Source organism: Stegastes partitus, unplaced genomic scaffold (genome assembly GCF_000690725.1).
Source record: "Stegastes partitus isolate 25-593 unplaced genomic scaffold, Stegastes_partitus-1.0.2 Scaffold892, whole genome shotgun sequence".
NCBI classification, from domain to species: Eukaryota; Metazoa; Chordata; class Actinopteri; family Pomacentridae; genus Stegastes; species Stegastes partitus.
Window position 1 is genome coordinate 247,493 of NW_007578623.1, and position 13,382 is coordinate 260,874.

Here is a 13,382-nt window from a genome sequence, read left to right on the forward strand (position 1 = left end):
CAGTCTGAGAACATTAACTAGATTTATTTTGCTTCCGTGGTTTGAACGAGGATGAATGGTCTTCTTTATTTTGATGTACTTAAATGTCCTCTGCTTATTCTAACACTATATCCATCATGTTTTAGCCTTTTTCAGAAAGCATAGCTTGACTGGATAACAGTGTTTACTTGAAACTATACACAATTTTTTATTTTTTTGAATCCCTGTGAAATTCTATCTTGAACTTGAATGCTGATTTTAGCTTTTATCCGTTTTGTAACTGTATTTCTAAACTCCTGTATCTTCCATGAAAGCTTTCTTAAGGTACATATATTTCAAAGTTGACCTTCGATGCTCACTTTTTTGTCTTTGAGATAATATAAGATAACCCTTTATTATTCCTGCAGTGGGGAAATTTGCAACCTAGGCAACCGTTGCTTTCTTCCAAACATACTTTACTGTAACTCTTGTTTTACATTACCGATTATGTTTAGTTTCTATCCTGAAAACTTTAACGTATTACCTCCCCCTCTTTATTCACCGCAGTCGCTGCCACTGCAGAGCGCCGGGCACAAATGGACGTTTTCCATCACCACTCCACTGTGGTCTTTTGACTTATAACGTCATTGAAAGCATACAAGTTTACAGTCCGTGGTCGACAGCATGAAACTCCACACATTTTCTTATGAGCTGCAAAGTTGATTTCATTTACTCTATGGCTAAACAAAAGCTTCCCAAGACCAAAGCGGAATATAAACAGCACCCCGCTGCGGTTTTGTACGCTACAGTCAAAAGCTTTGCGCCAGAAAAACGAGGCGGGGAGTTTTGAAACCGCGACACAGGGTCAGAACTGACCTTCGACACCGAGCGCAATGAATCGCGATCCAGATCTCGCCCGCGGTCTTCACCGAGGTGGTTAACGGTGATCATCGAACCACAGATTTCCCAGGTCAGTGTCCACTAACAAACAGAGTGTAAAATCAGATTTGGGGGGCTGTTGGCACTGAACTATCAGACTGTTTAATTAAAGCTGAAGAGAAAAAAAAAAAAAAAAAAGCCACCAGTCTATAATCTCTGCTTCTCTAATCTCCTCCCAGCGTGACAGCTTTCCAACATGGATGACTTATTAAATCGCTGCCTGCTGCTCAGCAACAGGACACAATGAGAAATGATGTGGTAAGCATGGTGGGAAACTTTTTCATAATATATTCACTGGTCAGCACTTCAGTTTGAATATTTTAGTGATAACAGGAGCACAGCAGGATGCTGCTGATGATCATCTCTTTAGAATATGACTTTTTTTTTTTTTAGACAATAGGGCTATTGTTTTAAATCGCTTCTGCTTTTTCATTTTTTTTCTTTGTTTTCTTTTATTTGCCTTTGACTGCTTTGTGCTTTTCCAACACTTCCTCCATCTTCTGTTTTTCATTAGTTTGTTTTTTCCTTCCATTGACTTGTTTTTTACACTTGTGTCTGATTTGCTCCAACACCTTGCAAATTTCTTTTTTTTTTTTCTTGTTTGATCTATTTAAAATGGTCTCTTTTTTATTTTTTGTGGTTATTTTTAAGATTTATGTTACTAGTGTACTACTATAATTAATTCATATTGTATTTGTTCTTTCTCATTTCATCACCAACGTGCTCATTCGTCAATAAACGTTGTTTTTTTGTCGTTGTTTGTTTCTGTTCCCTCTCTTCCGTCAGTCCTCTGGGGTTTGATGGGGAGATCCGATCACTCTGTCTGTCTGCTGTCTGTCAATGCAAGACAGACAGATGAAAGCAGATGAATAGGAAGAAAGAAAGAAAAAAAACAGGCAATAAAAGTCAGATTTTGTTCTTTGATTCCTTCAGCTGTGGGATCAGAGGAAAGACAGAAGGAAAGGAGGGAGGAGACATCGTTTATGGTTCTATGCATCTGCCTAATTACTTGAAATTTGACTTCCATCTTACTCGCTTTATCCACATTTAATTTGTGTTTCTATGCATGGATCATTTTTATTTCTGCCTTATTTTTTTCCATTTTTTCTACACGTCTCTTTCCATCACCACAAACTCCATCATAAACTACCCCCGAAAATACAGATCCATTGTGCTTTCATGCGTCACCTGTCTTTGCACGTTCGTTTTTCTTTTCTGTTTCTGCACTTCCCATCTTTTAATGTCTTTATATTTCAATCTGTCTCTTCCGTATTCCAGCACCCCTCAGTCACTTTCAACCCTCTCAATCCACTTCTTCATCTTCCTGTCTTCACATACACAACTTCCATTCTTTGTATTTCTATCTCTTTCTTGTCTTTGTCTTTTCATCTCTCTCTCCCCTCTATATTTCTCTGAATTGCGCCCTCTGATCCCCTCCTTTACAGACTCTTCCCCCTCCCACCCTTGACCACATCCATATGTTAATAATAAAGTCTCCTCCAGCTCCACCACATCTATGAGGAAATCCTCTGGCAGGTCGTCTATGCCTGTCTGATAAAGAACAGCACAGATGCTTCATCCTTGGTTTTTCTCTTCCTCCCTCTGCGCTTTTTTTTTTTTTTTTTGCTAGAGTTTCATACTAAAGCATATGTTGGGTCCAAAAATGTGGCCTGACCCTAGTGGAAGCGATTGTGTGTTATCCCATCCGCAACCACTGCAGCGTTTAATGAGCCCGAACCTGATTAAAATCTCGGCAAGATAAATAAAATGAAACTTGACCTGATCAAGCCTGAGGGATTTAAGAGAAATCAGAGCCAGACTTGGCCATACATTCGCACACGGTGGTAGATATGGTTTGGGCTGGGAAACAGAGCTTCATCACTAGACATTTATCTGATGCTGCTGATATTACAAAGCTTCATGTGAAAGATTTTAACTTTAACTTTTTAACGACCTAATGCGACCTGGAATTAAATGGAAGATCTATTTAAAACAAGATAATGTAATAAAGTTGATAAGACAATCTGATTTGTTTGTTCGTGATTAATCAAAGTTGGAAAGCACAAAGAGATAAAAAGTAAAATTACAAGAGAGAACTGTGTAGGGACAACACATTGAACCCTATCATGTTTTCAGAAAATAGTTCTTTAGAATGAAATCAGTGGACAACAAGCTGCAAATCTTACATCTGAAGTTATATCGCCTTACACCGTTTGGCAAACGTTCGGAAACCATGTACACCCACCAAACACATCGAGAATCTTCAACATCATTTGGAATCTTGATCCTGGCCACCTGTCCAACACTAAATCCCATGTTTTTGCATGTCTGTGGGGATTCTCAGTCATCCAGGTCTCGTAGATCAATCATAGCAACTGGACTTGCTTGAGTTCCTTTAACAAAAACTCAGGTGTTAATGGCTCCTTAAGGATATCTGGAACTCCCAACTAGTCAGTCAGAACTGATGAAGCCTCTTGGATGAGAGGTGGAACGTCTTCAAGGAACTCAAGCAAGTCCAGTTGCTACGATTAATCTACGAGAAAAATCCCACGTTTTTGGTTTCCAGCAATTCTTGAGAGACTTTTCAGCAGCTAAGTGCTCCATCTTTAACAGCCATTCGCTAAGCTTGATTGTCTGCAAGTTGCAAACGATTGGTTTTTAGAACTTTTGTGTTAAGAAAAGCTGCCTGATGTTACTGAACCAACACTGACGACAGCAATGAGACTGAAACGGTAAATTTGTGGGCCGCAAAACCTAAACGGTGAGCTCAAAGACATTATAAAGCTCTGCAAACCTGAAAGTCTATCTCTCCAAACGGCACCCTTCAGATTACACATGATTCATTGTTTATGTGAAAAAATTAAGTTTAACCATAAAGGTGAGTCAGTCTCTAACATCATGTTGCCGAAAGGTGACGACTACCGGTCAGATGCCAAAGAGGACAGATGGTACATGACACCGTAAAATTAGAATCATCATGATAGGATAAGAATTCAAATAATTGCTGAGGGGAAGGAAACGGCCAACACCTGGAATCTACCTCAGGAGGCTCTTTGAATCTGTATGCAAGTATGTGTGTGTGTGTGTGTGTGTGTGTGTCTGCAGGGATAGTTGACTTTGCTGTGGCTCTTCATCAGGAGATAAAAAGACAAAATCTCACACGTAGGAGACAGCCGGCCCCCATCAGACACACACAGACAGAGTGGCATACACAGACCGCTGAGTGTCAGTCAGCTGAATGAAAGACAGCCATTCATTGATAAGACAGACAGTCACATAAACAGACCGTCTGAAGGAAAACAAACCAGACCGCCGCCACCCCTTCTGTGCTCCATTCAGCCTCCAGAAGGATCTCAGTGTTATGTGTGTGTGTGTGATGGGGAGAGAGTGAGGGGGAAAAAGCACTGATGGGTGTAAATGTGTGTGTTCTTGGGGTAAAATATCTCCTGGGGGAAGTCAGAAAATTATTGAGAAGGAGAAACAGAGAGAGAGAGAGAGGAAGTTTCTCAGCTCCCTTCGGTCCTTTAATCTGATACACAAACACGTAGGGCACCTAAGAGGCTGCCATTCACACCAGATAAACACGCACACTCCTCGTCTCTTCATGAACACACACTTGTTAGCGTGTTAACACGCCGATAGCCAGCAGAGACAAAAGTACACGCGCAGATAGAAGCAGGCTGCTTTAGATGCAGGTATGCACAAAGATACAAACATCTGAGAATGTGTGCACACTGGAGCTGGGCAGGTTTATGATGCCAGTGCCAAAACAATACCTGGATTTCAGTAACAAAAGTACATTTTTAAGGTAGAAATATCTTAACTTCTCAAAAGCTATGCACTTGATTTTCTCTTAACACAAAGCAGCTGCACAAGAGCTGTTTCCAAATCTATAAATTAAGCAAAATCATAATATAGAAAGGAATGAGTTTAGTTGGTAGATTTGAGTCGGGGCCAAAATGATATTTAGTCTCCCTGAGTTCAGTTTTCTGATCAATCAGGGAAAACAAACAGATGCAGGCACAGGGAGGGCGGCCATTTTCCTCAGTCAGTTGGGACTGGGTTTAAATCTTTTGCTCTACTTCGCCTCAAATCAGGTCTCTCTTGCTGAACATTAACTTTTGCACTTTAGATCTGAGTACGTTTTGAATGCATCCACTTGAATACATCCAGATACAAGGAAAGGAACACATGGACATAATCTGCTAAAATGCTTACCCTTATGCACATGCACTGTACATTGTGTACGAACACAGTCAGTGATGTCCACAAAGTCCACATTCATGCACATATTCACTCACCACCACAAATGCTTACAACGAAATCTACTAAAATGTGATTACGCACATTAAAACACAAACAGTCGTGAATGTGGAAACGTACAAATGGCCAAATGAAACATAAGCGCGCATATACATGTACACTTGGTTCGATCGCACACTTCCTCACGCACTTTTGGATGCACGCTCGTGGACGCGGGGCGTGAGAGGCCCGGCTGTTAATGGCGGTGGTCCCGCTCTCCACAGTGGGATCTGTGTTTAGCCATGTTTAGAGCTCCATTTGGGGCCAGATAAATCAAGCTGCTGTCTACCAGAAGCCTCCATTAGGGGCCCTGCAAGGCCCCTGGACGGCCTGTCAGTCACCCCGTCAGTCAGCGAGCCGCCCTCTTCCAGCGTTTGAACTCATAATTACAGGGAGACTCGGCTTGGCTTGGCCCGGCCTGGCTCCCGAGCCCCCCCACCGCCTCCCAGACGGCAGCGTTTGCTAGCTCGGCGCTAATGCTAATACTAACAAACGACGGACGTTTCACCTCCAGAGGAAACAGCGCTGAGGAAAATATTTATGGAAACTAAAAAGTCTCCCTCCGTGTTTTGCAGCCCCCCCCATTTCCACAAAGTCTTTTAACGCTTTTAGTTTTTATTTCTTTGAGCGACAGCGCTGGGTTCGCCTTGTCGAAATCCGAGAGGTTAGCAGGTTAGTTAGAATGAGCAGCGCTAATGCCAGGCTAACCTCTGGCAGCCATAGATTAATCAAACACCAGTTAGAGGGGAGAGGGTAAAATACAGGGGCCGCGGTGACTGATGGCTTTTTAAGGAGTGACAGGGGTGGGAGGTGGAGAAGAAACACACCTCCAACCTCGATAGAAGACAGAAACACTCACAGCGCAGAGCTGGAAATTACCTCCAGCGGCCAAACAAACTGGCGAATTTTGTCCATAGCTGGTTTGTCTTTTCTACCAGCTTCTCTGCCACACAACAAACAATCATTCATGGGTCTCACTCTGTTCTGAAACTCATCAATCATATTTGGCTGGTTCAAACATTGGGTGTATTTTGGAAACCGGCCACTGTAGTCGGCAGATGAAAAAGTTTTTTGCGCTTACATATACACACACACATAAAGTCAGACGTGGCTCGCTAGCTCTCAGGAATTCATGAATAAAATATAGGCCCATAAAGGCAGCATGAACAATGGAAATATTATCCTCCACTGCATAAATGCACAGCCGACCACAGAGTATTCTCACAGGGAACTCATTCCTCTTATCTCTGACGGCTCGTCGGCGATTGCCGGCCACTGCATGTGGAGACACACACCGCTAACGAGGGGGAAATCCCCCCATCAGCCAAGATTGATGCAGAAAATTTACCCAGCAGACATTCCTTCTAGCTGAAATGAAAGAGGTGCCTGGTTCACCAGCATTCCTGATTGGCCACACATTCCTTCAGCATTCTAACAGCAGCGTGATTGCAGGCACGGAGACGCAGCTTCATGAGGTAAACCTACACAAAATCTCTGCTTTGTAAACAGTCCAGCAAGCTTTCACCTGCTGGAGGGGTTACAACCAGGAAGTCATTGATTTAAATTCCTGATACGGATTGGAAAAAGATCACAGTGCAAGAAGGAACGGAGCAACGCTGGACCTTCCTGCAGCGGGACCACTGAAGTGCCTCTGAGCAAAGTGTTAACCAATGAATTGGGAAGATAAAAGATGAACTCCACTGTAGCTGAGTGACTCTTAAAAGAGATGTTTGCCATCTCCTTGTCAACATTTTTACAGGGAAATGAAAACCAGAAATAAGGATCCACTTACAAAGAAAAATGAAAGATGAGAAATAAAAAAAAGTTGGAAAGGAATTCCTTTTTCCTATTTCTTCAAAAAATAAAATAAAAAATGAAATCATGACCCAAAGAGTAAAAAAAAGTGACCAAGGGAAGAAAATCCACTGATATCGATGAAAGTAGAAATAATCAAATTAATAGCATATTTGATTTAAGGCTTTATCCAACTCCCTGTCAAACATTCTACAAAAATGAGGACGTGATGTATCCTCACAAAATCCATCCTGTTACAGAAGCCAAACTGCTGAGCTGGCCCTGGCCTCAGCAGCATGACTCTTAATACTGACATGAATTATTAATTTGACGCATTCATCACTCTTCCGACCAGCCGTCGATAGCCTCCATTATGGCGGGTGTGTATACATTACAGAGTGTATAGTGTGTCAGAAACTTCCCGCATGCGAGCCGCTGGATGGCGGGAAGAGAGGAAGACGGAGGGAGAAAGACTGAGAGAAAGAGAAAGGGGTGATGGACAGGAGTGGCAGCAGAAAGCATTAGCCTGAGGAGGCGGAGTCGTGATGATTTCAGAGCTATAAACAGCTAGAATGGCGTGAGACAATAGCATTTTGACAGGTCGTTCAAACTGCAGATGGGACGTCAGCGGCGTGAGTTATAAGGTTACGCAAAGTTTAACGGTGATGACTGCACTGTATATACAAATGATAATGGAATGACTTCTAATAAACCTTTGGATACAAATGATGACTTTATGGTGAGGCACTTAATCCACTGATAATGACTGTATATCATGACTAATCATTTTTAAACACTTATATAAAACTGTGCATGTAGATAACAATAAATAACAGTAAGGCTCCAGTGGCTGAACTTAAGAGCATCAAATCTGAGCTTTACTTATACTTTCAGATTGCATGATCAGTTAAAACAAATAGACAGTAGAATAATGAGACTTAGTACATTTATTTTAGACCTGTTGTCCCGTTTAAATCTACAGCCAGGACAAGGAAGAGAGAGGACTGTTGACTGACTAAACATGCAGGAGGCAAATGTGTCAAAAAATTACAAGATTATAAAAACTCAAAGTAAACTTGCAGCTTTTTAAACCCACATTTTACAAATTGGTGACTAGAAAATCCGTTTTCTCAGCCTTTCCAGCATGATACTGATTTCTGAGTCATCCAGTTTCAGCTGAAACACTCAACTTATCAACAAAAAAATTCTTTCCAAATCAAAGAAGTACCAGACTGGATAACATCGAGCTGTTACTGGGGTTTGCTGTGATCATGGTGTAATTTACAATTTTGCCACTTAAGAAAGATGGAGCACAGTGAGGAAATATCGGCTACTCAGTAGAACTCTGCTGAAGTTATTAATAGATTAATATTAATGATGTTGGACACAGTCATGTTTTCTGCAACACCGGTCTGAATCTGTGGGATGGAGCTGAAGTCACATCAGTGTGGAAAGGTGCACAGACACGGTTTTGTTCATCTTTAATTGCCTTACAGTAATTAGACAGTGTTCCCAAGATCACTGATCCAGCTGATACTACAGCTAAACTGAGGGCAAATGGTATCCTGAGGCGTGTAAACAGACCAACAGGGGCAGTGCAGGGTTTACTGTAACTTAGGTACAGCCTCTTCAAAGCATAGAAGAGGCAGCTGAAGCAAGTGGTTGCAAATTTGCTCCATTGAAATATAGAAAAGCAATGTAAAATTATTATTTGTTATGGAGTGGTAAGCTTCTTTCTGCCCTTCAATATCAATACATGATATGCCCACAACAGTATGCACTAAAATGACCCACTGATTGTTAATTTTTTAACAATTTCACTGTTTGGCATGCCTAAAAAATATTACAGTTGAAATGCGATCACGGTGAGTGCTGCTGATTAAACTGTTAAAGCGGTAGATATTAAATAGGCTGAGTATATTAACATTTAAGGCAGACATGTTTAGATGAGGCTTCCTGATTGCTTATTCTAGCGAAAGCCAAGCCAAGCCAAGGTGAACACTGTTTATTTGGTTTAAAGCGGCATTAGGAACTTCAACAAGCTCATTTATTTCCTCTCATTAGGCGCCAAAAAAGAAAAAAGTCTCAGAACTCTGAGAAGTTAATTTGCATTAAATGAATGTATTGTTATTGCACTGTGTCGGACCGATAGAGTGTCTCTGATCCCACGGAGCCAAACAGTGACGTACTGACAGCTTTAACAGCTAATGAAGAGATGATGTCACTCCGCCTTGCTACGTTAACGAGAAGCTAATGGACGGTGGAAGTGATGACCGCCAAGTCGGCCTCTAGAGTAAACAGCGGGGGCAAGCAACCATCACTTTGTCTCGCTCGCGCACACACACACGTATAAACAACATCGCGGTGACACCGATACAGTTCCGCCCTCCCATACGTCAAAGTTAAACAAAGGGGCGAGACAAAAGCTTAACGGCTGCTTTGTTTTAAAATCAGCTTCATTCTGACCTCAGCTAAACTGCACACCCATGCAAACACACACACACACACACACGTTGTTCTATCTTTTTGAGCTCACTCGCTGAGCCCCCTTTAGCAATCATAACTGAACGCCTCACCTCCACCAACACCCATAATTCTATCCGTAACCCTGCAGTTGAGTCAGAACCGTGGTGAGGACCAGCCAAAAAATCCTCACCTTCCACAAATGTTCTCACTTCCAAGGTCTAAAACTCAACTCGGTCCCCACAAATCTAGATGTAAAAGCGCACACACCGACACATAGTGATGATGTGTTAGTGTAGATTTACAGTGTGACGGTTGTATTCTGGTGATTTATGGACTTCCTCTGTTTGGGTGATTAGCTGTGAGCTCACACCCAGTTGGACTTGGACGGATGGACGGATGGACACACAAACGCACGCACACACACCCCACACACACAAGTCATGTAAGTTTAAACAGATATAACCTGTTGCTGGCTCTCTCTCTCTCTCTCTCTGTTACATAGACTATGTGTGTCTGCAAGTGTGTAAGTCCACAAAAGAAAACACAAGAACAGAGGGGAGAAAAAAACAACTAAATACACACAAAAATTAGCTAACTTGCAGTGACAGCACAGTAAGTAAGGCTGTCAAGCTCTAGAATTTCTTCTCCCCATCTCCTCCAGGCCTCCTACACGTTCCTCATCTACCGCCTCTGAGAGGCGTCCTAATCAGATGCTGAACTACCTCTACTTGCTCCTGTCAACAACAGCTTCCTACTTCACAAATCCATACACGCTTAGAATGAACAAGCTGTGAGCTCAAGTCCAAAAGCAAAACTTGGCGTGTGCGTGTCTGACCTGGCTGTAAGTGGCGTCCAGGAGTGTGTCCAGGTTCTGCAGGGGTGCCGGGGTTTTGTCTTTGAATCTCGTCAGCAGGCGGCGTTGGATCGCTCTGAACTGGACCGCTCGCTCCGACAGCAGGTCCTGATATTGCTGGGCACTGACACGCAGCTGACACACACGCAGACAAAAAGACAAATGTTACGCTTGGTATTGATGGTTTCGCTTTATGGCAGACTAAAAAGATGTAAAAGAAGACTGAGTATGTGAGATAAGCCGATGATTCACCGAAAACAGTAGATTCATGTTCATCATTTCAACTAACAAACTCCTGCAATGTGTAGCATCAAGTGTTTCTACCTGGAAGTGATGGTCCACAGACAGAAAGTATTCCTGCAGCGGCAGCGGCCCACTGAAGCTTTTCTTGAAGTCCTTGATTCCAAGTTTGGCGAAGTGTTGGTCGAACCTCTGAACCAGCTCCTTCACCACCAACCACATGTCCTCGAAACTGTCGCTCTGAATACGGTAACGCTCTGACGAACACACAAGCAGACGTCGTTAACAGAGGCTGCGTACGTAAGCTATAAAGTTTTAATTTAACAAACAACAAAACGTGCTGGAGTCTGTGAAAGATGCCACCATTGAACCCTGTGTGAAGGGATCAAAGGTCTACCCATGGGACTTGTACAGAGAAAAGTGAAAAAGTAATTGAGAAATTGAGAGGTTGTGAAAATATAACAAACAAAATGAAAGATATTGAAAGACTCCAAGAGCTGCAGTCAAGGATATATTAAGGTATCAGGTTTAAAAATAGTTTTACAATCATAATGTCTGTTTTATATGAGTGTATAAAGATGTTCTGAGAGGTTTCAATGTGTATAACTCAAATATCGCAAGTTCTTCGTGAAACACATGAAGAGGTTTGCCAAGGTCCATTGAACTACTGAGAGGAATAGTAGAGAGGTGTCATAGGAGTTTCTAAAGGTTTAAGGGACATATAAAAGGCCTCATTACCAAATATTAAAAGATACAAATGAAATGGTATAAATGAAAAGATTCAAAGGCTATCAAAAGGTACTGAGAGAATTCATGGTGTCCTATTAAATTCAGTTTATTCGGGCTGCAGGTTTCCGTCAGCTTGACTGATGATGGAACTGCTGCCAAAATCAGTGTTTTATACTGACACACAATTTAAATCTATTATTTATTTTTCAAAATTTAATTTGCTTTAATTTATTGTGTCCAATATTTTTTCTTCTTCTTTACAACAACGTACTTGGCTCCAGTTATTGGCTGGATGTACAAAGGGTTGGAAAAATGGCTGCGTTGGACTTCAGGTTTCGATATTACAGGAGTACTTTAAATTATCACAAATTATCCCACAATTACAAAAGACACCTAAAGAGAAAAGACACAGGTGCTATTCTGAAAAATACGTCACCAAAAGAGTCACAATCACCCCAAGTGTTGCTATTCAGTAGCAGAAAGAGCCTTTTACTGTCTTTGGCCCGTGTTGCTGCTAAACACACTCATTAAACCTAAAGCTAACATAGAATGAAACGGTCAGTTGGATTTATTGGAGTACAGTTATTTGTTTAATAAACTAATCTTTTAAAATGGTCGATAGATAAACCGGTAGAATAACAGTGTTCAGCGCAGCCTTATTATGTAGCACTGCTGTCAGACTCACGGGAGGTCTTGGAGGCCAACACAGTAACCTTGGCTCCCGACAGAAACTGGAAAGCCAAACTGTTCCCATCCTTATCTTCTGATTTTGCTGAAAACTCTGCAGAGAGAGACAGAAAGACAAAAAAAACCCCCAGTGTGATGAGACTGATAGGGCTGCCTATCATGATACAGGACGCCAACAAAGGTGAACAAGATACAGTCACACTGCTCACAAAGACACACAACATAAGCCTGCGCAAATCCCTCCTCGCACAAAAAGCACACAATCAGTACGAACGCTGAATGTGTGTTTAGACGTCGGAGCTGCTGACTGTAGGCGATGGCCAGATAACTGGGAAACAGAACAGTGGTTCCCAGAGCTCCAACACACGTGCGCGCACACAATCGCAAATAAATAAACACGCATAAACAGACTCGTATAAATACACAACCACACATAGATACATAACCACTGATTATTCACATAAACGTATACACACTCACACAGCGACACAACTCTTTCATTCCCTGCCCTAGCTTCCCGTTTATGTCATTTGGCTTTGTGTAACGCCCTCTTGTGGCCACGTCATTAAGATTCATTAGCTGTTAAAAAAAAAAAAAAAAAAAAGTCGAAGAGTACAAACATTACACTAATGCCTGTGTGAAAAAAAGATGTTTTCATCACTGGTATTATCGTTTTTTTTTCTCATGAATCTCATTTTTCCGCAACTTATGCACACACACGGAATGATCCAGTCATGAAGTACACTTTAACCTGTGACCAGATGCAATCAGTGGACAATCCACTCTCCATAAACACTGTAATACCAGTATCAATACCTCCTGCTCTTCTCCACAGGCAACAACTTAAACAGAACAACGTGTTTCGGTTTGGAGGCAATTTGTGATTTAAATGCTGTTTGGGAACATGAGAGCAGCATCAGTACGTGTCTTTGTACACGAGCATGTGTGTGTGTGTGTGTGCGCATTACCTCGGAAGATGGAGCTGAGGTCAACCGGTGGCTGGTTGGTGTCCACGGTGATCTTAAACTTGGTGGTTTTGGCTGGGGAGGAAGGTACACACACCAACGCCAGAGGAAGACTGAACCTGGACTGGAGAACCCTGGGAACTCCTGACAAAAGTAAATAAATCGAAATTGAAAAATCATGCGTTGTTATGACCTTTAGAGAAGCATCTGCTTGTAAAATAGCGCAACATCTACGACTACGAGCTAAGTATTTATTATTAATGGCTGATTAATTCTGCTCTGTTATATGCTACCTCCCTGTTTCTCTTTTCCTGAAAACCAACAGCCCACTTCCCTTTTAAGTGGCGTTCATCACCGCCAAGCCCCCCTACGGTGAATCAACCAAGCCTGCCACATCGCCTTTTAGGCTTTCTCTCCAAACAGCAGCCGGGTTAACATTTGTTAACACA

General features: G+C 42.0%; 1 protein-coding gene across 1 annotated transcript in view; it reads right to left on the minus strand.

Annotated features, from left to right (window-relative positions):
- The window catches only part of LOC103365952 (protein PTHB1-like), a gene marked incomplete at its 5' end in the record, with an annotated part of 141,266 nt that overhangs the window by 110,167 nt on the left and 17,717 nt on the right, over positions 1-13,382 (minus strand). Inside the window, 4 exons of the mRNA XM_008293535.1 lie at positions 10,295-10,447; positions 10,637-10,809; positions 11,967-12,062; positions 12,937-13,077. Coding sequence (XP_008291757.1) covers positions 10,295-10,447; positions 10,637-10,809; positions 11,967-12,062; positions 12,937-13,077 — 563 coding nt within the window. The remainder of the gene's footprint in view (positions 1-10,294; positions 10,448-10,636; positions 10,810-11,966; positions 12,063-12,936; positions 13,078-13,382) is intronic.